The sequence below is a fragment of the Piliocolobus tephrosceles genome, chromosome 4 (assembly GCF_002776525.5).
Source record: "Piliocolobus tephrosceles isolate RC106 chromosome 4, ASM277652v3, whole genome shotgun sequence".
NCBI classification, from domain to species: domain Eukaryota; kingdom Metazoa; phylum Chordata; class Mammalia; order Primates; family Cercopithecidae; genus Piliocolobus; species Piliocolobus tephrosceles.
The window spans coordinates 157,416,419-157,440,541 of NC_045437.1; the positions used below are offsets into that span (position 1 = coordinate 157,416,419).

A 24,123-nucleotide genomic window follows, 5' to 3' on the forward strand; every position below is an offset into this window, starting at 1 on the left:
AGGCTTATAGCTTGCAGCCTCTGGAGCAGCAGCCTGAGATGTATCTGGGGCCCTTTTAGCCATGGCTGGAACTAGAGTGGCTGAAATACAGGGAGCAGTGTACTTTAATGGGAGAGGCTGCTGTGAAGGTCTCTGAAATGCCTTCTAGCCATTTTCCCCATTGTCTTGGCTATTAAACATTCTGCTCCTTTTTACTTACGCAAATTTCTGCAGCCGGCTTCAATTCCTCCCCAGAAAATGGGTTTTATATTTCTACTATATGGTCAGGCAGAACATTTTCCAAACTTTTATGCTCTGCTTCCCTTTTAAATATAAGTTCCAGTTTCAGATCTCTTTGCTCACACATATGAGCTATACTGTTAGAAGCAGCCAAGCCACGTCTTGAATGTTTTGCTGCCTGGAAGTTTCTTCCACCAAATACTCTAAATCATCTCTTTCAAGTGCAAAGTTCCACAGATTCCTAGAGCAGGGGCACAATGCTGCCAGTCTCTTTGCTAAAGCATTGCAAGAGTGACCTTTACTCCAGTTCTCAGTACGCTCCTTATCTCCATCTGAGACCTCCTCAGCCTAGACTTCATTATTCATATCACTATTTGCATTTTGGTTAAAATAATTTAACAAGTCTCTAGGAAGTTCCAGACTTTTCCTCATCTTCCTGTCTTCTTTGGAGCCCTCCAAACTGTTCCAACCTCTGCCCATTACCCAGTTCCAAAGTCACTTCCACATTTTCAGCTATCTTTATAGCAATACCCTACTCTCGGTACCAACTTTCTGTATTAGTCTGTTTTCTCACTGCTACAAAGAAATACCTGAAGCTGGGGAATTTATAAAGAAAAGAGGTTTAATTGGCTCATGGTTCTGCAGGCTGTACAGTGAGCACAACTGGCTTTTCTAGGCTTCAGGAAACTTACAATCATGGCAGAAGGCGAAGGTGAAGATGGCACATCTTACATGGCCAGAGCAGGAGGAAGAGAGTGCAGGTGAAGGTGCTACACACTTTTAAACAACCAGAGCTCATAAGAACTCACTCACTATCACAAGAACTGCAAGAGGGAAATCCACCCCCGTGATTCAATCACCTCCCACCAGGCCCCTCCTCCAACAATGGGGGTTACAATTCAACATGAGATTTGGAAGGACATAAATCCAAACCATATCAGTACTCAATTCCTTGCTTCTCATTACCTTCATTGTATTTACCAAAACCCCAACCGTGGATAAACGCAACTTTCCAACTTATTCAGTGCTTGGGCTGAACAAGACTGAAAAAACATACATAATCATGACTGGCTAGTCTCTCTTTAAATTTTCACAAAACCCGACACTGTCATGTAACCCCAGAACACCTCCCTTAATCGATTTACTCATTGAGGTTAAAAACTACTCTATGTTTTCTAGGCTCAATCAACCCCTTCTGCCAATCTCAACCAGTAACTTAATTTCTTTTTTCATTGAGAATATAGAAGCAATCAAAAGAGAACTTATTCATTCTTTCACCACTAAAGTTTCCAATCATACACTCTGCCTAACATCCCTGTTACAATGCATAACAGTGATGTTCCTGGTATCCTCTCCGGTTGGGCAATGGATCTTATCTCTTTTTGCCTACTGAAGAATTGTACTCTGTAATTATCCCCTGTCCTGCATCAATGTTTCCGTCCAGAGTCACTCCCAACAGTCTAAAAATACTCTAGTATATACCGCTTTTAAAAACATAACAAAACAACAACAAAACTGTCCTTTATCCTGTAAACCTCTTCAGCTACTGTCCTATCTCTGTGTCTACTTACAACAAAATTTGTAAAATAATTGTTTCACTTCCTTATCTTTTCTCTGATTACTGGAACTGGTTTTGTCAAGAGCAACAAAGTACTGCACATATCCAAACACTCCTATTCTTTCTTGAGCTATCAACATATTTTACACAGTTGATGATTTCCTCCTTATAACACTTTATTGTCTTGTCTTCCAAGACACCACCCTCTCAGTTTTGCTTACTTAACTAATTGCTCTTTTACTATCTTTTGCTAGCTTCTCCTCCTCTTCCCAATTTCTAAAGGCTTTGTCGGCTCTAGTGCTCTAGGTTTAGGTCTTGAATATCTTTTCCATATTCACTCTCTATTTGATCTCATCAGGCTTTAAAAGTTAACTATGTAGAACTACCTGTATACATTAATGATTCCTAATTTTCTTTCTCCAGTCTTAATCTCTTTCCTGAACGACTTCTGTTTGCCAACTGGACATCTCCTTCGGATATTTAACACATATCCCTAATTTACATGTTTAAACCAGATCCACTCAAATCTTTTTTCCACAGTGCCCCTATTACAGTAAATGACAAAACTATTTTATCCAGTTGTTCAAGTCAAAAACTTTGGAGTTAATGCTTGATGCTTTTACTTCTTTCAGACACCATTATCCAAACCATTAGCTAATTTGTTGGTTCTACTTTCAAAATACATACTAAATCCAAACAATTCTCACCATTCTACCACTACCTTAATCAAGCCACCTATATTTCTCACCTGAATTATCACAAAATCCTCTTAAAGATTTGTCTCTGCCCTCCTACCTTTGCTACCTACAGATAGTCTTCTCTCAGCAACCAGACTGAGCACTTTAAAACATAAATCAGATCATGTCCTTTCCCTGCTCAAAATCTCCTAATAGACAGATTCCTATTTAAATAAGACTAGAATCCAAGGATCTACAGGATCTAGTCCCTTCTATCTTTCTAACTTCACTTTCTACCATTTTCCCTTGTTATTCCTTGTGATTCCTTGAACACATCAACCATGCTCAGTGACTCTGCACCTAGACTGAATAGAATGTCTTCCTCCCAGATTTTGAACAACTCATTCCTTCTTGAATGAATATTTAAAAAGACAACTCTGATTACTCTGTGAAAAAGAGAGAGCTTCAAGAATGAGGGCAGGAAAACAAGTTAGGAGACGATTCTAATAGTTGAAAGGGAATATGATGGTGGCTTGGAACAGGAACACATTGGCCGATGGAATGAAGTAGACAAATTCTGACATATTTTGGAAAGGTAAGTAAGAATTGCTTATGTATGGATGATGACATCATTTACAAAACTGGTGGGGGTCGGGTACTGAGGTAGTAACAGAGCTGAGAATGTAGGCAGGAAGTGCGTACAAGGAATCAAGAGTTCTGTTTTGAACATGTTAAATTTGAGATGCCCATTAAATACCCAAACAAACAGCTAGACATATATGTCTAGATCTAAGGAAAGAAGTCAGGGTCAAATATATAAATGTGGGAGTTACCAGCACATAACCAGTACTTAAAGCCATTAGACTGAATAAGCTCATCCAAGAGAGATAGGGAAGAGGGTTAATGCAAAGATGGCCAACTCTTGTGTCACACTGGCTTTTAGAAAATCAAGCAGGTTGGGCGTGGTGGCTCAAGCCTATAATCCCAGCACTTTGGGAGACTAAGGCAGGCGGATCACCTGAGGTGAGGAGATCAGGACCAGTCTGGCCAACATGATGAAACCCCGTCTCTGCTAAAAATACAAAAATTAGCCGGGTGTGGTGGCACCACCTGTAATCCCAGCTACTCGAGAGGCTAAGGCACAAGAATAGGTTGAACCTGGGCAACAGAGGTTGCGGTGATCCAAGATCATGCCACACTGCACTCCAGCCAGGGCGACAGAACAAGACTCCATCTCAAAAAAAAAAAAAAAAAAGAAATCAAGCAAAGGTAGACCCAATAAAGACTAAAGTATAGCCAGTGAGAAAGAAGAAAACTATGAGATTATAGTGTCACAAAAGCCAAGAAGGAAATTTTTTTTCTTTTTTGAGATGGAGTCTCGCTCTGTCGCTCAGGCTGGAGTGCAGTGGCTGGATTTCAGCTCACTGCAAGCTCCGCCTCCCGGGTTTACGCCATTCTCCTGCCTCAGCCTCCCGAGTAACTGGGACTACAGGTGCCCGCCACCTCGCCCGGCTAGTTTTTTGTATTTTTTAGCAGAGATGGGGTTTCACTGGGTTAGCCAGGATGGTCTCGATCTCCTGACCTCGTGATCCGCCCGTCTCGGCCTCCCAAAGTGCTGGGATTACTGGCCTGAGCCACCGCGCCCAGCCAAGAAGGAAATATTTTTTAAAAAAGAAATAGCCAACTGTGTCAAATCTGATGAGATGTTAATGAGAATTATAAACTGACCACTCTATCTGGCTCATAGAAATTATCGGTAACCTTACAAGAGCACTTTTAGTGGAGGAAAAAAAGAAAACCTGAATGGAGTAGACTGAGGGAAAAATGGGAGTCAATGAAGTAAAGGCGATGAGTACATACAAATCTTATGAATTTTGCTATATATTGGAACAGAGAAAAGGTAATGGCTAGAGGGTGAATTGGAGTAAAGGGAGAGTTTTTTGTTTGAAGACTAGAGCTACCAGAGCATGTTTACATGCTGATGTGAAAGATCCAACAAGAGAAACTGCTGATCCAGGAGAGAGAAGGAAAAACTGAAGGGGAAAATCCTTGGGTGGATAAGATGGATCAATGAGATCTACCCTCCAAGGAGCCTCCAAGACATTTAGATAAAACAACAAATAATTTATCCTTAACAGACAAGAAAAAACAGTATGTAAATTAGTTTTGTATTTGATGATTGGAAAATAAGAGAATTTTCATTTGATTCTTCCTATTTCTCAATAAGTACAAAGCAAGATCATCAATTAAGGAAAGTAGATTGTAAATTTAAGGAGAAAGAAGGTGGGAAATAGTCATTATAGAGAGGACTCAGTAAATGTACTAAATACTATTACATTTCTAAGAGGAAAATTCATAAATACTTTCATAATTACAGAGTTTAATCACACAAAAGTGGAAACAAATAATAACAGGGAGTCAGTTAATCAACTATAAGATATAAACTCAATGGAATACAATTTAGTAACTAAAAACAATAAAATAGAGGTATAAAATTATATTAATGTGCTAAAGTATGTATGTGTGAATGCATTTATATGCTCACGTAGGCATGGTTTCATAAGCAGAAAAAAGCTTGGAAGAACACATAACAAAAACATAGTGGAACTGGGGTCAGGAAGCAGCGAGAGAGGCACATGATCCCACTAAAAACAAATAAACTATATATATACATACACATATATGTACTGTTGTTTCATTTCTATATGTGCAAAAACCTATAGACCAAATTCTATGTCCTTACATACACTAATAGTATAAACACCATAATTCAAACAATGATTCATACACAAAGATTTTTATCATGATACTTTTTTTTCTAGACAGTGGGTCTCACTATATTGCCCAGACTAGCCTTGAACTCCTGGGCTGAAGCAATCCTCCCATCTCAGTCTCTAGAGCTAGCTGGGAGTACCCGCACACACCCACATGCCTGGCTTATAATGGTACATTTTAATGAAAAACTGAAAGCACTTTAATGTAAGAAAATTATACAACTATTAAAGTGTTCATGAACTTTAAGTAGAAAATATCTCAGACATACAAAACAGTATAAAGATTAAAAGAAGCACTCACATACCAAACACCCAGATGATAGTTTTTTAATGACATGGGACTTCATGATAAGGTTAAGTTGGGGGAAAAAAACCCAGCATACAAAGTTAAGAGTACGACATCAGCTATGTAAAACAGTATTTAAAGGAGGAGGAAAATACATGAAAATGTCAACAATGATTATTACTGGGTGCTAAATGCATCTCTATACTTCTTCAATGCCAAGTTTTCTACAATAAGCTACTATCATTTTTATAATTATAAAAATACAACATTGTACTAGCACCATTACCTTGGGATCATGTACAAATGTATTTCCTTTGGTTCCAGGAGGGAAATCTCCAGTACAAATATATTTTAGACATTCAATGATGGTCTGAAGAAATAGAAAATTACATCACTTTGTTATAAGAGAATCACAGAAGTTTATCATAAAATATGAATTCATTATGAAAATATTATTTTTCATGGAAACTATAAAAGATGGATAAAATCTGACATTATAAAACCTGTAATAAAGATTTGATTAAGTGTTTAAAGAATCATTGCAGTAAGTTCACAGAAATGCTATATAACTAAGAAGTTATCCTAATACGAAGAATTGTTACTTGGGAAAAAAATAATTCAACTGAAACCCTTTAAACTAATTTAATAATAAGAATGGCTAACAGTTAAGTACTGAATTGTACTAAGTGCTCTTACATATATTTATTTCATTCTCACATTAACTCTAGGCTGTAAAAACTTCTCATTTGTTTGAGACAGGGTCTCACTCTGCTGCCCAGGAGGGAGTGCAGCTGCATGATCATGGCTTACTGCAGACTTGACCTCCTGTGCTCAACCGATCCTCCAGCCTCAGCCTCCCAAAGGGCTGGGATTTCAGTCATCAGTCACCGAGCCCAGCCTGTAGAAACTCTGGTTTTTTTTTTTTGAGACAGAGTCTTGCTCTGTCACCCAGGCTGGTGGAGTGCAATGGCATGATCTCGGCTCACTGCAACCTCCGCCTCCCGGGTTCAAGCGATTCTCCCGCCTCAGCCTCCCCAGTAGCTGGGATTACAGGCGTGCGCCACCATGCCTGGCTAATTTTTATATTTTTATTAGGGATGGGGTTTCATCATGTTGGCCAGGCTGGTCTCAAACTCTTGACCTCAGGTGATCCACCCGCCTTGGCCTCCCAAAGTACTGGGATTACAGGCGTGAGCTACCGCGCCCAGCTGTAGAAACTATTTTTAATCTCCATTTTATGAATGAGAAAACTAAGGCACAGAACAGTGAGGTCACTCGCCAACAGTCAACTAACAAACGAAGCAAAAAATCTGTATTGAGGCAGCCAGTCCTCATATACACTACACAGTACTAATCTCCCTTCTGCTAGTATTTAGTACAATGCTAAGTACATAACAAGCATTCAACAAATAACATTTTCACAAAAACAGAAGTAAACAAGTTTGACATTCAATTCTCAACTTCTCTCTTTCTACACTCTTCGCAAATCCTTCCTTTAGACTCTTCTCCCTGCTATACTAACATTGTCTTGCTTTTTCTTAAGCCACTATTCCTGACCAAAATGCCTCTTGGTTATTCTTTGCATTCAAATTTCTAAATATTCCCAGGGCTTTAAAAGAAATAAGTCAGTCGTGCACCAACTTTAAATTGTTGACTGGGTTTTAAGAACAAAAGTTTTCCAAGTTAAGCGCCACTATATCAATTACATTTTTAAGTTGTCATTTATTTTCCATGTATCATGCTTGGACAGTTGGCATACCTGGAAACTCTTTAGTCATATATATATCACTTTATAACTTTTAAAAGAATTCTTGTATGGGACAACTACTGGGTAGTGAATGCTATGCTTTGAAAGCAAGGAGACAGCGTTAAAAAACATCAATACAGACCAAAGGGCATCCAGTGGGAACTGAACTCTGAGTGAGCTGCGACAGCTCCCTGTCTCGTGGGCTCCTTAAGTAAACCTTGTCCCCAGGACAGGCACCAACATCCTTCAGGGACTGCCTCAGGCTAACTCCTAAGGTCGCTGCAGCCGACAGGCCACGCCCCGAGGCACTTTAAGGGCCTACACCTGTGGAGCCCTAGGGCCGCTTCTCTTCCTAAGGAGAGTTCTAAACTCCCCATTTTATTCTCCGGAAAATGTAGCGACCTGTAAACTGAAGGCGGCTACTGAAGACTTACCGTCTTTCCCGCCCCATTGGGTCCAACCAAAATTGTAAGGGGGCTGAAGAAAGTGATAATTTGCTTATCTTTGTCCTCTATTCCAAAACTCCGCACGCCCAGAATGCTCATCTTTTCGATCCGGGACATGTTTGCAAACGTTTCTAATCTCACCGGGGACCTGGAGTCCACAAAGGCTTAACTGAGGCCGAAGCAGGGCGTGCACCGGACGTGAGACCCACGAATCTCAGGGTCAGGAGGATCCGGGCGGGGAGCGAGGCCACGGGACAGCCAAAAGATCCGGCCCGCCAAGAGCGGGAAAGATGGGGCGGGAGATGGCGCCTTTCCTCCCACACTAGATGCTTTTCCCGCCGGCGGCGAGAGCTGAGGCGGGAACCAGCCCCGGGCTGCCCGCCGGGGACGCAAAGCAGTAGCCGCAACGCGACCCCGCAACCGCGCGCACTCACAGCGTCCCGCCTCGGCCGCCCTGTGGGTCACGTGGGTCTCTAGGCCCGTGCGCGTCCACGCCGCACTCCTAGGGCACGCCGGGAAATCGGAAGCCCGCCGTGCGTGCGCAGCTCCGACTTCCGGGTGCCGGGTGCAAGGTGCTGTTGCTAGGGGCAGTGGACGTCCAAATCTTTGCTGGGGATGGGCAACCTGGAGAGGTACTGACTTTTGGAAGGGAAGACCAAAACCTGTGACGGATGGCGCTTCTCAAAGCTTGACACTGCGACTTCTGGAATGGGGGAAGGGATGGTGTGGATTGGAGACCCAGTAAGGTGGTCCGTTCATGTCCAAACTATTTTCCTTTTCATTCTCATTCTCTAATGTTCGTATAGTAATTTCCAGTGATGACGCCATTGCAGTGGTGTTTAATGGAACGTGCGCATGTGTGTTCCTTGCGCTGAGAAATATCAATTTTAATTTATAATTGAGTAAATGTTGATAATTATAACTCACGTACACGCTCTTTGAGGTCCCCAGTAATTTTTTAGTGTAAAGGCGTGTTTGAGACCAAAAGTCTGGCAACTAAAACTAAAAGCAGTCTGCAAATACGAAGAATGTAGAGGTAATCTATTCCGATCAGTGCTCCCAGCAATAGATATCTTTACAAATAAGGGAAAGAGAAGTTACCTGTCTCAGAAGTAACTGAGAATATTGCTTTCTTGGAAACAAACTTAATGGAGGGATATCACATGCAAGGGCCTAGAGGAATATATATAAAAATTACTGAAACAATAGTGGAGGACATTTAAATGAAACAAAAATTTGGAATTACTGTAGTGGTATAATTGGCCTCTGCCTGCCTTGGAAAAATGTAGGAAATGTTTCTCCAGTCACACAATCCCAAGCAAATAATTTACAGAACCCAGTACATAAATTTATGTGCCAAAGGATGCAAGTGGGGAAGACGAGTGAGAAATAGTCTCTTGCTGTACCAGGTTTAAAAACCCTGAAAGTGTCAGTTACTACAGCATACTTAAAATAACTAATGGAAGAAAACATTAAAATTATATAGGAATGTCTTACTTGGCAAAGCAAATGTAATAAAACAATGGGAAAAGACTAAAGCCCTTTTTTCCATTTTAAAAATTGTAAAATACACATAAAATTTACAGTCTTAGCCGGACACGGTGGCTCACACCTGTAATCCCAGCACTTTGGGAGGCCGAGATGGGTGAATCACGAGGTCAGGAGATCGAGACCATCCTGGCTAACACAGTGAAACCTGTCTCTACTAAAAATACAAAATATTAGCTGGGTCTGCTGGCAGGCACCTGTAGTCCCAGCTACTTGGGAGGCTGAGGCAGGAGAATAGCGTGAACCCAGGAGGCAGAGCTTGCAGTGAGTCAAGATCACGCCACTGCATTCCAGCCTGGCCAACAGAGAAAGACTCTATCTCAAGAAAAAAATTTTTTTTACTATCTTAACCATTTTTAAGTATACGTTTCAGGGGTGTTAAGTATACTCACGTACAACCGTCACCACCTTTCAACCTGTACAAATCTTCTCATTTTGCAAAACCAACTACCCATTAAACAATAACCCTCTCCTCCCAACATCCTCTAACCCCTGACAACCAACATTCTACTTTCTGTCTCTGTAATTTTTTACTAAGTACCTCATATAAGTGGAATCATACAGCTTTTATCTATTTGTGACTTGGCTCATTTCACTTATAATGTCCTCAAGGTTCATCCATGTTGCAGCCCAGGGGTCCCCAACCCCCAGACCACTGACCAGTATGCATACCTGGCCTGTTAAGAACCTGGTGGCACAGTAGGAATTGAGCAACAGATGAGTGAACATTACCACCCGAGCTGGGCCTCAGATCAGTAGGGGCATTAAATTCTCATAGGAGCATAAACCCTATTTTGAACTGCCCATGAGAAGGATCTAGGTTGCCCCATGCAAGGGATCTAGGTTGCCCATTCCTTATGAGAATCTAATGCCTGATGATCTGAGGTCAGACAGTTCCATCCCAAAACCATCACCCTACTCCTGTCTGTGAAAAAACTGTCTTCCATGAAACTGGTCCCTGGTGCCAAAAAGGTTGGGGACCACTGTAGCATATATCAGAATTCTGGTAGTTTTTAAGGTTGAATAAGATTCATTACAGTACACATCACATTTTGCTTATCCATCTATTGATGGACATTTGGGTTGCTTTCACATTTTAGATATTGTGAATAATGTGGCCATATATAAATGGTGTACAAATGTCACTTCTGGACCCTACTTTCAGTTCTTTTGGGTATATACCCAGAAGTTCAATTATTAGATCATACAGTAATTCAACTTCTAATTTTTTGAGGAACTGCCATACTATTTTCCACAGTGGTTGTACCATTTGACATTCCCACCAATAGTGCAAAAGGGTTTCAATTTCTACATATGCTTGCCAACACTTGTTATTTTATGTTTTTTGATAGTAGCCATCCTGATGAGTGTGAAGTGACACCTCATTGTAGTTTTGATTTGCATTTCAATAATGATTAGTAGCATCTTTCCATGTATTTATTGGCCATTTGTGTATCTTCTTTGAATAATTGACTATTCAAGTGGAGACTTTTTTTTTTTTTGAGATGGAGTCTGGCTCTGTCACCCAGACTGGAGTACAATGGTGCGATCTCAGCTCACTGTAACCTCTACCTCCTGGGTTCAAGTGATTCTCCTTCCTCAGCCTCCTGAGTAGCTGGAATTACAGGTGTGCACCACCATGCCTGGCTAATTTTTTGTATTTTTAGTAGAGATGGGGTTTCACCCTGTTGGTCAAGCTGGTCTTGAACTCCTGACCTCATGATCCACCCACCTTGGCCTCCCAGAGTGCTGGGATTACAGGCATGAGCCACTGCACCCGGCTGAGACCATTTTTTAAAAGTCAGATTTATTAAGCATAATTGACATACAGTAAAATTCACTCTTTTCCAGGGTATATTTCCATGAGTTTTGACAAATATAAACATTTGTGTAAACCACCAAGACCATTTAAATGAATACTGTGTATACTTGGATATCAGTAGGAAGAAAAAAGGAAATCTACACTTTATTTTACTTACCACTGTAAGTTCTGGTGGATAAAATTTCAGAAAGATATTTCTGGAAGCAATAAAAGAAGAAGTTATAAATGTAATTACCTGTACTTTTAAAGTGGTATTTTATGACCCCAAGTAGCATAAGAAATTAGCAATCACTGAGATAAGATATTGCTTGTCTCTAGTCTCAGCATGAAGTACCCAACATCATCTCTTACGCAGTTTTGCTTTCTTAAAAAGGGAAAAAAGTTGAACTTGAATCTAATCATACCTTTAGATGTAACTTTCAGTTCACAGGAATTACAAGGATTAAGCTAACAGCAACACAGGGTTGGAAAAGGCAAATCCAGAAGGTGGAAACTGTTACAAGACACTGGCACAGGCTCTCAGGAAATCATTATCATTAAAACAAAGACTGTTGTAGATTTTAAAAGACTTATTAAAAAACATATTGTTGCAAATTAAAAGATTTGAGATACATACCACCCCAATGGAATGCATGGTCCTAGTTTGGAAACTGGTTTGGCCATAGATGTGTGAAGGAAATTGGGAGATATGTGGGGAAATTTCAATGTAGACTGGAAATCAGATAATAAAAAAATTCTCCGGGGCAGGCGGATCACGAGGCCAGGAGATTGACACCATCCTGGCTAACACAGTGAAACCCCATCTCTACTAGAAATACAAAAAATTAGCCGGGCCTGGTGGCGGGTGCCTGTTGTCCCAGCTACTCAGGAGGCTGAGGCAGGAAAATTGCTTGAACCTGAGAGGTGGAGGTTGCAGTGAGCCAAGATCATGCCACTGCACTCCAGCCTGGGTGACACAGCAGGACTCTGTCTCAAAAATAATAATCATAATAGTTCTTGTTAATTTTATTGTATTAGGTATGATAATATTTTGCTATGTAAGAAAATGGTCTTTTTTGAGATGCATATGGAAATATTAGTGATAGTGTGTCATGCTGTCTGTAATTTAAAATACTTTAGAAAAAAATAGTGAGTTGAAGGAAAAAAATGGATATGACAAGGTAACCAGGTTCCATTACAAAAAAATTTCGAATTTGTAACAATGGAAACTATAAAACTAAGATAAAAGCTCTAGGATTGGGGTGGAAAAGATTTGTAATAAAAATGATTAATCCTTAAAATTAAAAGACAAATCAGTCAAGTCTCTACTTCTTAGTAAACTACTACCAAAAAATATTTGGTTTCACTGGTACTAAAATTAATGAAATGAAAAATAAAACTACCATGAGATACTGTTTTATACCTAATAGCAAACCTCTTTATTCTTTGTTTTTTGTTTGTTTGTTAGTTTTGTTTTGTTTTTGAGATGGAGTCTCGCTGTGTTGCCAGGCTGGAGCACAGTGGCGTGATCTTGGCTCACTGCAACCTCTGCCTCCCGTGTTCAAGCAGTGCCTCCCGAGTAGCTGGGACTACAGGCATGCAGCACCACGCCCAGCTAATTTTTGTATTTTTAGTAGAGACGGGGTTTCACTATGTTGGCCAGGATAATTTCAATCTCTTGACCTCGTGATCCACCCGCCTCAGCCTCCCAAAGTGCTGAGATTACAGGCTTGAGCCACTGCACCCGGCCTGAGAACCTTTTTATTCTTACAATACTTTCTAACGTATTTCTGCCTTTTTTCTGATATTAATACTGGTACATGAACTTTCTTTAGACCAGTATTTGTCTAGTACAGTAGTAAGTCCTTGCTTAATAGTATAGATTTGTTCTTAGAAATTGCAACTTAAGGGAAGTGAAACCAATTTTATCATAGGCTAGTTGATATAAACACGAGACAAGTTCGTAGGACATATTTTTGGTCATAAAAACATCATCAAACTTCTAAATAAAGATGAAAACACTTCTATTCAGTATTAAACATTGAAACAAATGTGAGCAATAGATACATTTAAGAAAGATTCATAAAAGCAAGTAAAATAAGTATTTACCCAACTATTCCAGTTCAAGTTTGCAGGTGGCTAGAGCTTATCCCATCAGCTCAGGGTGCAAGGTGGGCACCAACCCTGAACAGGATGCCATTCCATCACAGAACACACACACATGCACACACACGCACGCAGCCTGGGACCACATGGACATGCCAGTTCACCTCACATGCACATCTTCAGGATGTCGGAGGAAACTGGAGTACTCAGAGAAACCCCACACCGACATTATGTACACACTCCACACAGACAGTGGCCTGGCCAAGAATCAAATATTATTTTCTCATGAATGTTATAACAGATTTATTCTAGGACTTGCTATATATCTTTGCATTCAACCTTCCTATGTCATTTTGCATTGTGTATCTCTTGAAAATAGCTGATAGATGATTTCTAGTGCAATTTTATAGTATTTGCCTTTTAATAAATGACTTTCATCTGTTTTCAGTTACTGTGATTGATGGTAAATGTAGGCTTATGTCTTATTGCTGTGTTTTTTCTTTGCTTCTTCGTCTCCTTTCCTGCTTTGTAGAATATCTGAGCTTTCTTTATTCCTTGTTTTACTCTACTGATTTGGAAGATACACATTCTATTTCTATTCTTTTAGTGGGCACTCTTAAATTTTTCACATTCCTATTTTGAAGTCCAGAGTTAATATCATTAGGATCCTTCTGAACAATACAAAGACTGTAAAACGTGTCAGCTGATCACCCCCCACCTTCCACATTATCACTGTTTAGTATTTTTGTTCCTCATTGTCTTCAAATAAGAAACAAAGTAAGTGAAATCAGTTATTTTTAAACGAGCATTATTCATTTAGGTTTACCAGCATATTTATCAAACTCTTTGATTCCCACTGCTTCTGCATCACTTCTTCCTTCTGGGTTCATTCGCTCTCCATTAGCAAAACCTTTAAAGCCTGGTGCTAACGGACCTTCAGGGAAAGATATCTGTCTCCCAGTGCTGATATCAAGATTAAACGAACTATTTTTATGAAATTGCTTATACATTGTAAAACCCTCTGAAAATATAAGAGATTTCTTTTTTCTGGCCAGGTGCAGTGGCTCACGCCTGTAATCCCAGCGCTCTGGGAGGCTGATGCGGGCGGATCACAAGGTCAATAGATCGAGACCATCCTGGCCAACAAAAATTAGCTCAGCATGGTGGCGCATGCCTGCAGTCCCAGCTACTCAGGAGGCTGAGGCCGGAGAATTGCTTGAACCTGAGAGGCAGAGCTTGCCTGAGATCTGAGCCAAGATCGCGCCACTGCACTACAGCCTGGCGACAGAGCGAGACTTGGTCTCAAAAAAGAAAAAAAAAAGATTTCTTTTTTCTGCATTGAATATTTTCAGAGAGTGATCTGGTAAAATGTAACAAAAGCTATAAAAATGATCATACAGGTTCCTTAGCATAAGGAAAATGTTTAAAATTTTACACAGGTGTTTATAGTAGCATTGTTTAAAATTGTGGAAGGCTAGAAACAACCCTAGTGCCTACAAGTTGGGAAATGGTGATGGAAACTAGTACATCAGTTTCATCTAATAGCAGGTAATCACTAAAATAATAAGTAGGAAAACTGTGTAGATATGTGAAAAAGAAATACTAATAAAAAAGATAAATACAAACTGCATATATTCACTGATTAAAACTCTGTAAAACTGTCTATGTGTTAGTAAGGATTAGAAGATGTTTTTAAAAAACTGATAAATGCTATACCAAAAAATTCTGTATTTATTTTCTTATAATGTTATTTATTCAATTAAAAAATCAAAGGGAGATTGAAAGGATAGAAGTTCGAATAGAGTCAAGAAGAAAAAGATGTTATCAATTTACATTTAGTCACCACGAAAATTTTGGGGTATCATTCTCGATTGATTAGAATCAGTTCATGGAAAAGTCATTTGACCTAAGGACTACATAGTAAAAACCACAGTTATCAGTTTTAAAGACATGTTGCCAGTGTGTTACCCACTAATAGAGATAAAAGTTTTAGGGCAAAAGGATGGATGTTACCCACCAGTGTAACTTTTCAATATTATTCAAAGTCCTTTTTCTAAATTATAAAATTACCAACCAGTAATTATTTAAAAATCAAAGTACTAATTCCTTATTTCTTTCTATTTCCCTAAAATAATGTGGATTTTTAAAAATCTAAATGGTAGTTCACATTGCCTCAGTCTCTGTAGCTGAACTTTAAAGCTTTGCTCTCTTTTGCCCAGGAGTTCTGCCAAAGATGTTTTTGTTACTTCAGACTCCCAGCTGCAGGTAAAAGACTCCTTGAGGCCGGGCACGGTGGCTCATGCTTGTAATCCCAGCACTTTGGGAGGCCGAGGTGGGTAGATCATGAGGTCAGGAGTTTGAGACTGGCTGGCCAAGATGGTGAAACCCCATCTCTACTAAAAATACAAAAGTTAGCCAGGCGCGGTGGCAGGTGCCTGTAATCCCAGCTACTCAGGAAGCTGAGGCAGGAGAATCGCTTGAACCTGGGAGGCGGAGTTTGCAGTGAGCCGAGATCGCACCACTGTACTCTAGTAGCCTGGGTGACAGAGCAAGATTCCATCTCAAAAAAAAAAAAGAAAAAAAGAAAGACTTCTTGAGTTTCCACAGTATAGTAATCTTCACTTAATGTCATCAATAGGTTCTTGGAAACAGACTTTAAGGGAAAGGATGTATAACGAAACCAATTTTACCATGGGTGATTTGATATGAACAAAAGTTACGTTCCTATGGCATATTTCTGGTCACAAAAACGTCATCAAACTTCTAAATGAAGACCAAACACTTCTAATATTAAACATTGAAACATTTATGAGCTATACATACATTTAGGAAAGATTCATAAAAACAAGTAAGATAATTATTTACCCAACTATTCCAGTTGAAGATTGAAGGTGGCCGGAGTCTACCCCGGTAGCTCAAGGTACAAGGTGAGCACCAGTCCTGGAGAGGATGTCATTCCATTGCAGAGCATACAGACGCACACACATAAACACACACTCACAGACTGGGACTGTGTAGACATGCCAATTCACTTCGTGCGCGCATCTTTGGGATGTGGGAGGTTGTGCAAACTCCACATAGACAATGGCTTTGGCTGGGAGGTGATTGTTTTTCTTATCAACAATATAATGAAATAACGTGGAACTAAGAAAAGTTATTCAAGGACCTGCTGTATTCACATTAATTCAACGAGTACAACCAAAGATAAAGTTGTTGTAAGTGCCTGCTTGTTCATTTGGTTATTTATTCAACATATTTTTATTTCACTGTCTACAATAGGCTAGTCCTCAAGGATAAAGAGATCAATAAAAACCTTATTTTCAAGGAGCTCATAGTCTACTGGTGAAATAAAAAGGTGCCAACTGCATTACACTCATGGAATTCAAAGTCTTTTTTTTTTTTTTTTTTTTTTTGAGACAGGGTCTCGCTATGTTTCCCAGGCTAGTCTTTAACTCTTGGACCTGATCGATCCTCGGGCCTTAGCCTCCTGAGCAAAGCCTTTTAAATAATAATGGTAAAAACAATCATTAAGTTTTTTGATGTGCAGTAGTATCATTTATTATTATTATTTTTTGAAGTGGAATCTCGGTCTGTCACCCAGACTAGAGTGCAGTGGCACGATCTTGGCTCACTGCAACTTCTGCCTCCTGGGTTCAAGCAATTCTCCTGCCTCAGCCTCCCGAGTAGCTGGGATTACAGGTGCCCGCCACCAAGCCCAGCTAATTTTTGTATTTTAGTAGAAACAGGGTTTCACCATGTTGGCCAGGCTGGTCTTGAACCCCTGAGCTCAACCAATCCACCCTCCTCAACCTCCCAAAGTGCCAGGGTTACAGACCTGAGCCATCGTGCCCGGCCGCAGTATTCTTTTTAATACACTTTTTATTTTAAGTAGTTTTCGATTTGTAGAGAAGTTTCAAGACTGTTAGAGTTCCAGTGTGCCCCGCACCCAGCTTCCCCTGTTGTTAACATTACTGTGGTACAATTGTCACAACTAAGGAACTAATACTGGTACATTACTAAACTCCAGGCTTTTTCCAATTCCCTTAGTTGTGCCCATTGTCCTTTTTCTGTTCCTGAGTGTCATCCATGATACCACATTGTATGTAGTCATCATGTCTCTTAGAGGCCTCTGGCTGTGTCAGTTTCTCAGACCGTGCTTGTTTTTGATGACCTTAACAGTTTTAAGGAGTACTGGTCAGGCATTTTGTCTCCATTTGGGTATGTGTAGTGTTTGTCTCATGGTTATGCAGAGGTTACTAGTTTTGGGGAGGAAGATGACAGAGATAAAGTTCCATTCTTATCACATCAAATCAAAGATACATGCTGTTAATGTGATGTTTCACTGGCACCGTTGACTGGCATCACCTAGCTGAGGTAGTGTTGATCAGGTTTCTCCACTGTGAAGTTACTCCTCCCCTTTCCATATAGTTCTGTTTTTAAAAAAGTCACTCTATGTATCCCACTCTTAAGGAAGGGGGGTTGTGTTCCATCTCCTTGAGGGTGGAGTAGCTACATACATTATTTTGAATTCTTGGGCACAGGAAATTAAAATCATTAACTCTTATTTGGAGTTTTGCATTAATAAAGCTCTTTCAAATACATTATTTTACAGGTCCGACTCCGAGACAGTTTACAGTCAGGTAGGGGAGATCAGACTTACAGAGGAAAAGTTAATGACATCAAAACTTTATAAGAAATTTAATTTTGTACACCCATGTTCATAGCAGCATTATTCACAATAGCCAAAGGATGGAAGCAACATTAGTGTCCATCGACAGACCATGGATAAATAAAACATGGTATAGACATCCAATGAAATATTATTCAGCCTTAAAAAGGAAGGAAATTGACACATGCTACAACATGGATGAATCTTGAGAACAGACATTATACTAAATGATATAAACCAGTCACAAAAAGCCAAGTACTGTATATGAGGTACCTAAAGTCATCAAATTCATAAAGACAGAAAGTAGAAGAGTGGTTGCAAGGTGCTGGGAGAAGGGGGACAGGGGTTGGGAGCTGTTGTTTAATGGGCACAGAGTTTCAGTTTTGCAAGATGAAAAGAGTCCTGGAGATTTGTCACACAACATTATGAATGTACTTAAGGTTACTGAGCTGTACACTTAAAAAATGGTTAAGATAGTAAATTTATGTGTATTTTGCCACACTTAAACATTTCTAAAAGAAATACAATTTTGAATAGAAATATTTTTTATAACTAGCCTTCCAATAAGAACCCTCAGTTTTGCTGTAAAACAGAGGATGCAAAATGGTGCATTATGTAGTTGCCAACATTTGAAAAATCCAGAGATTATATATAATAAGCAGGATTTCAGGCTTCTTTTTGTCATTGTTGTTGTGTTTTTTTGTTTTTTGTTTTTGATTTTTGTTGTTTTTGTTTTTGTTTTGTTTGAGACAGAGTCTCACTCTGCTGTGCACGCTGGAGTGCAGTGGTGCAATCTCAGCTCACTGCAACCTCTGCCTCCTGAGTTCAAGCAATTCTCCTGCCTCAGCCTCCCGAGTAGCTGGGATTACAGGCACACACCACTATGCCTGGCTAATTTTTGTAAAGGCTTCTTTGAAAAACAGAATGATCTGGTAATGTGAGCCCAAGTGTGTCACCTGGCAACCATCAGCTGGAGCTGAGCAGCACCTGCCACCTTTAGACAGATCATGCGCGCTATAGTTTGATGTGACCCCCACCAGCTTTGATGTGTTACAGCCTGCCCATTTCACTCACTGGTCTTGAACTCCTGGGCTCAAGAGATCCACGGCCTGGGCTTACCAAAGTGCTGGGATTACAGGCATGAGCCACTGTGCTCAGCCTAATTTTTTATTTTTTGTAGAGATGGAGTCTCACTATGTTGCCCGGGATGGTCTCAAACTCCTGGGCTCAAGCAATCCTTCTGCTTCAGCCTCCCAAAGTGCGGGGATTACAGACATGAGCCACCTTGCCCAGCCTCCTATGATAGAATTTAAGTACTCAGAACTTTGTGTGTTTAAGGTACTAAAATAACAAGTTATTTGGCAATTCCTCTGAAACTTTCACCTAAGCCCTAACTTCCTCAGTGTAACACAAAAGTGTCAGGGGGAATCAGAGAGAACTCTCTCGTATTCTCTGGGAAGAGAAAGTTCCTGCCAGAACTCAGCTTCTTTTCTGAGAACACCATTTTAAGAGCACTTTGACCAAGCCTATTGTGATTCCTACCTCACTCTGGATAGATTTTCTGAAGTAAGCCAAACTTCTGCAGTCTCAAGGAAACATTTCTCAAGGAAAACATTTCTCAAGTGTGCAAATCAGACACGTCTAACCAAGAGTCCAAAACTTCAGCACAAACAAAACCAAACATGGTACAAGAAGGCTGCCACTGAAATCCAAGACTATCTTTATCTTTCCAGTGCAGAGCTGGGATTGCATATGTATGAAAGGTGTGTCTACCTCCCAGCTGCCTCAACTTCTCATACACAACTACACCTAGCTTTAGAAAAGTGTTCTGGGCAACAGTTTGTGTTTGGTACCATCTGTTCTTGATGCTCAAGACAGGCCTGAAGTCAGGCTTCTGGGCTGCCAACATAGAGCCACTCTGGGATGCTCACTGAAGCACTCTATTAAAAACAATGGGCCACATACACCTCCATCATATGTGCTCAGGCCAGGGAAAAAGGAAGTGTGTGGTCTAGAAGGGGGCCTCATTTGCGCCTTTCTGGGATTACAGATCTGAGCCTAAGGAACAAAGGCTGATTCCCCTAATCTCATGGCTCACCCAAGGTGTGAAAGGACACCTCCACCTTATGGGACATAAAGGAGAGGACACATCCATGTATTATGTGTCTGGGACAGATATTTATTGGTTGCTGTCCCAGAATCTGTGTCCCTCTTACTACTGAGACCCCATATTTCTCAGCTATGCAATTGAGGTGAGGTTAGGGTTACTGGTAGCTCCAGGGAGAGCCAATCAGTCTATTTCACACCCTGGTCACAGTTCAAGGATGAACATGGGACCCTTGTCAGAAAGAGACTGAATTTGAAAGCTTCTGATTAAACAATCAGAAAAGCACCGCTTGCTTTTTCCTGCTGCTCATGAACAGAATACATATAGATCCAGGAGTCTGGACATCATCTTGAGACCTCAACAGGAAAGCTGCCCAGGGATGGAGTCAAGGAAGAGTCACTGAAACCATCAAAATGTAAAAGAGCCTCCATTCCTGGACTTTTTGGTTCTATGAGCCAATACCTTCCCTCTTTATCTTCAACCACTTTGGGTTAGGTTTTTAGTCACTGGCAACAGAAAGGATACTAATCAAGACCCCAGTGAACAGAACTTAACCCTGCCAACGCTTGGCAGTCTCCGTTTTAATCACTGTCCTCCCACCAGTATTTTCAATTTCAATTAAGACAGATTAATCTCGCCACAGTCATGGTAGAACATAGCCGATCTGAAAAACATTCCCAATATTTATGTATTTTGGCATAAAATTATGTTTAGTGGCCTATCTTATACTTCTCCTTTTTGCACATATCTTTTAAGAGGAACTAAATCTTCTGATTTTTAAGAAATGCAAATGTGGGGCAATGACGTATCAACCCAAAGATTTTCTTTGTAATAGAAAATGTTTTTAAAGGGGGGAAATAGGGATTTTTATTATTAAAAGATAAAACTAAATTTACTTTTTAAGATATAAGGCATTGGAAACACTTGGTTTCACAATATGCCATTATTAGGCATTCTCTATCTGATTGTTAGAAATTATTCATTTCCTCAAAGACAGAGAATAAATTGATTGAGGATGCAGTCTTGTACTGTGTACTTTCTTTGCCAAAGGCAAAAGGAGAACATTTCAGAACTGTGAGGATGCTTCTACATTTGAGTTTGATAGCTCTTGGAGCTGCTTACATGTATGCCATCCCCACAGAAATTCCCACAAGTGCATTGGTGAAAGAGACCTTGGCACTGCTTTCTACTCATCGAACTCTGCTGATAGGCAATGAGGTAATTTTCTTTATGATTCCTACAGTCTTTAAAGTGCATAGGTAATCATTTGTGATGGTTGCTTTACTATATATAGAGATCTGTTATAAATAATAAGATTCTGAGCATGTTAGTACATGAGTGATAACTACATCACCAGCAAACATTCCATTAAAAGTTGTGAATGCTGGTGTGCTGTAAAAATGATTGTATTTCCTTTCCTTTCCAGACTCTGAGGATTCCTGTTCCTGTACATAAACATGTAAGTTAAATTATGATTCAATAAAATGATGGCATGAATAAGGAAATTTCCTATTTTAAGCTGTAAATCATTAGTTATCATTGGAACTAGTTAATTTTCTATACTGTGTTTTCATATGGGTGGTTGTGAATGTCTGTACTTATAAATATGAGGAATGACTTTCTATCAAGTAGAATCCTTTAAACAAGTGGATTAGGCTCTTTGGTGATGTTATTAGTTTGCCTCCCAAAGAGCATCATGTCAGGGATTCTTTCCAGAAGGATTCCGCACTGAGTGAGAGGTGCCTGCTAGTCTCCATGCGGTTCTGACTAGGGTCTTTCTCACTCTAATGTCTTTCTGAAAGTATTAGCAACTCAGAATTATATTTTTAGAACCATGATCAGTAGACATTAAAATATATAACAAATGCCCTATGTTAATAATTTCTGCATACTTAAATAATTATGACTATATGATGGTATTGTATGTATTTGAAAATGTCCCGGTCATATTAAAATGTAAAATATATAATTTTATTAGTCTAAATAGAATGAAACTACCAACTAGAACTGTAGAAACACATTGATGTGAGTTTAATGTATAATGTATTACACTTCCAAAACATTTTTTTCAAGTTACATAATTAAGTTATATCCTTTATAAAACTCCTCAGTAATCTTATAAGCCTCATCTACTTTTTGAAAATTTTATCTCAATATGTGGTGGTTTGTTGCCTAGAAAACAAACAAAAAACTCTTTGGAGAAGGGAACTCATGTAAATATCACAAAACAAAGCCTAACTTTGTGGACCAAAATTGTTTTAATAATTATTTTTAATTGATGAATTAAAATGTATATGTATTTATTGTGTACAATATGATGTTTTGAAATATGTATACATTGCAGAATGGACAATGGACCAAATTTTTATACATTATTTTAATTATTTGTATTTTTAAAATTTTCCTGATTTAGCACCAACTGTGCACTGAAGAAATCTTTCAGGGAATAGGCACACTGGAGAGTCAAACTGTGCAAGGGGGTACTGTGGAAAGACTATTCAAAAACTTGTCTTTAATAAAGAAATACATCGATGGCCAAAAAGTAAGTTACACACATTCAATGGAAACGGTGTTTGTCTGGCTGTGCCTATTTCTATGGAATTGGCAGTTTCCTATAATATCTATTGTCATTTTTCTTTTTTCGCAGAAAAAGTGTGGAGAAGAAAGACGGAGAGTAAACCAATTCCTAGACTACCTGCAAGAGTTTCTTGGTGTAATGAACACCGAATGGATAATAGAAAGTTGAGACTAAACTGGTTTGTTGCAGCTAAAGATTTTGGAGGAGAAGGACATTTTACTGCAATGAGAATGAGGGCCAACAAAGGGTCAGGCCTTAATTTTCAATGTAATTAAACTTCAGAGGGAAAGCAAATATTTCAGGCATACTGACACTTTGCCAGAAAGCATAAAATATTTAAAATATATTTCAGATATCAGAATCATTGAAGTATTTTCCTCCAGGCAAAATTGATATACTTTTTTCTTATTTAACTTAACATTCTGTAAAATGTCTGTTAACTTAATAGTATTTATGAAATGGTTATGAATTTGGTAAATTAATATTTATTTCATGTTATGTTGTGTTCCAATAAAACAAAAATAGACAACTGTTCCATTTGCTGCTGGCCTCTGTCTTAGCAGTGGAAGTTAGCCCAGTTCGTTGAGTACATGCCCAGTTTGGAGGGAGGGTCTGAGCACGTGTGGCTGGGCATCCCCATTTCCCTGGAGAAGTCTCAGGGTTGCAAGGCACACCAGAGGTGGAAGTGATCTAGCAGGACTTAGTGGAGATGTGGAGAGCAGGGACACAGGCAGGAGATGAACCTGGTTTTCTCTCTACAGTATACCCAGAACCTGGGATGATGCAGGGTAAATGGTGGGGAATAAATGAATGAATGTGCTTTCCAAGACTGATTGTAGCATTAAAATGAGTTGTAAGGCTTCCCCTGGAAGAAGGGCAGCGTGGGAACCTGTAACTAGGTTCCTGCCCAGCCTGTGAGAAGAATTTGGCAGATCAACCTCATTGCCAGTATAAAGAGGAAGCCAGAAACCCTCTCTGCCAAGACCTGCAGGGGTTCTTACCCCACCTGACCCTGCACCATAACAAAAGGAACAGAGAGACGCTGGTAGGGCAGTCCCATTAGAAAGACTGAGTTCCTTATTCCCGGGGGCAGGTCAGCACCAGGCCTCACAACACTCCAATCTGCCTGCTTACAACTATCAGCATCACTAGAGATTCTTCTGTTCGAGAAAACTTCTCAAGGATCCAGAAATTATGCTCTTTAAAATATTTTAAAACTGATATAGACCCAAAGGAGAGACCCAGTAACAATATTCAGCTGTATCATCCATTCTCTCTTTCTTTCATTCAACAAATCTGTGTTGATCATGGGCTCTCTGCTGGGTGTGGGATGCAGCTGTGGGCCTGTGCTGGCGGTCCTTAGAGGCCAGTACTCCTAGCCTGGGCTTTATCTGTATGGAATGCAGCAGTGTTGGGCTCCACTGCTGTGTGAAGCAATTGCTCCTGCTCTTTCTGGGCATGAGAGAAGGGCCAGAGCAGTCAGACACAGATTCCCACACAGGAGAATGGAACTCCTTCCGGGGAAGAAGGCGGTTTTCCTTCCAGCACACGCCCAGGCATGGCGGTCAAGACCGTGGACGAGGTCCCCAACCTGAGTGTGCACCAAG

At 39.9% G+C, this 24,123-nt stretch overlaps 2 protein-coding genes across 3 annotated transcripts in view; one reads left to right on the forward strand and one right to left on the reverse strand.

Annotated features, from left to right (window-relative positions):
• RAD50 (RAD50 double strand break repair protein) overlaps positions 1-8,227 on the reverse strand; it is an 85,332-nt gene extending 77,105 nt beyond the window's left edge. For both annotated transcript variants that reach the window (XR_002727441.1, XM_023196343.1), the window contains exons 1-2: positions 7,696-8,227; positions 5,801-5,884 (exon numbers count right to left, since the gene is read on the reverse strand). Coding sequence is in view for 1 of the 2 variants with exons in the window: in XM_023196343.1 (XP_023052111.1) it covers positions 5,801-5,884; positions 7,696-7,824 (213 nt within the window). In the remaining variant the exon portion in view is untranslated. The remainder of the gene's footprint in view (positions 1-5,800; positions 5,885-7,695) is intronic.
• A 12,748-nt stretch (positions 8,228-20,975) lies between these two features.
• On the forward strand, positions 20,976-23,051 carry IL5 (interleukin 5). Its single transcript, XM_023196424.2, has 4 exons — positions 20,976-21,156; positions 21,365-21,397; positions 22,352-22,480; positions 22,586-23,051. The coding sequence occupies exons 1-4, from the start codon at positions 21,019-21,021 to the stop codon at positions 22,682-22,684; spliced, it is 399 nt and encodes a 132-aa protein (XP_023052192.1). The 5' UTR covers positions 20,976-21,018; the 3' UTR covers positions 22,685-23,051.
• Positions 23,052-24,123: the final 1,072 nt, after the last annotated feature.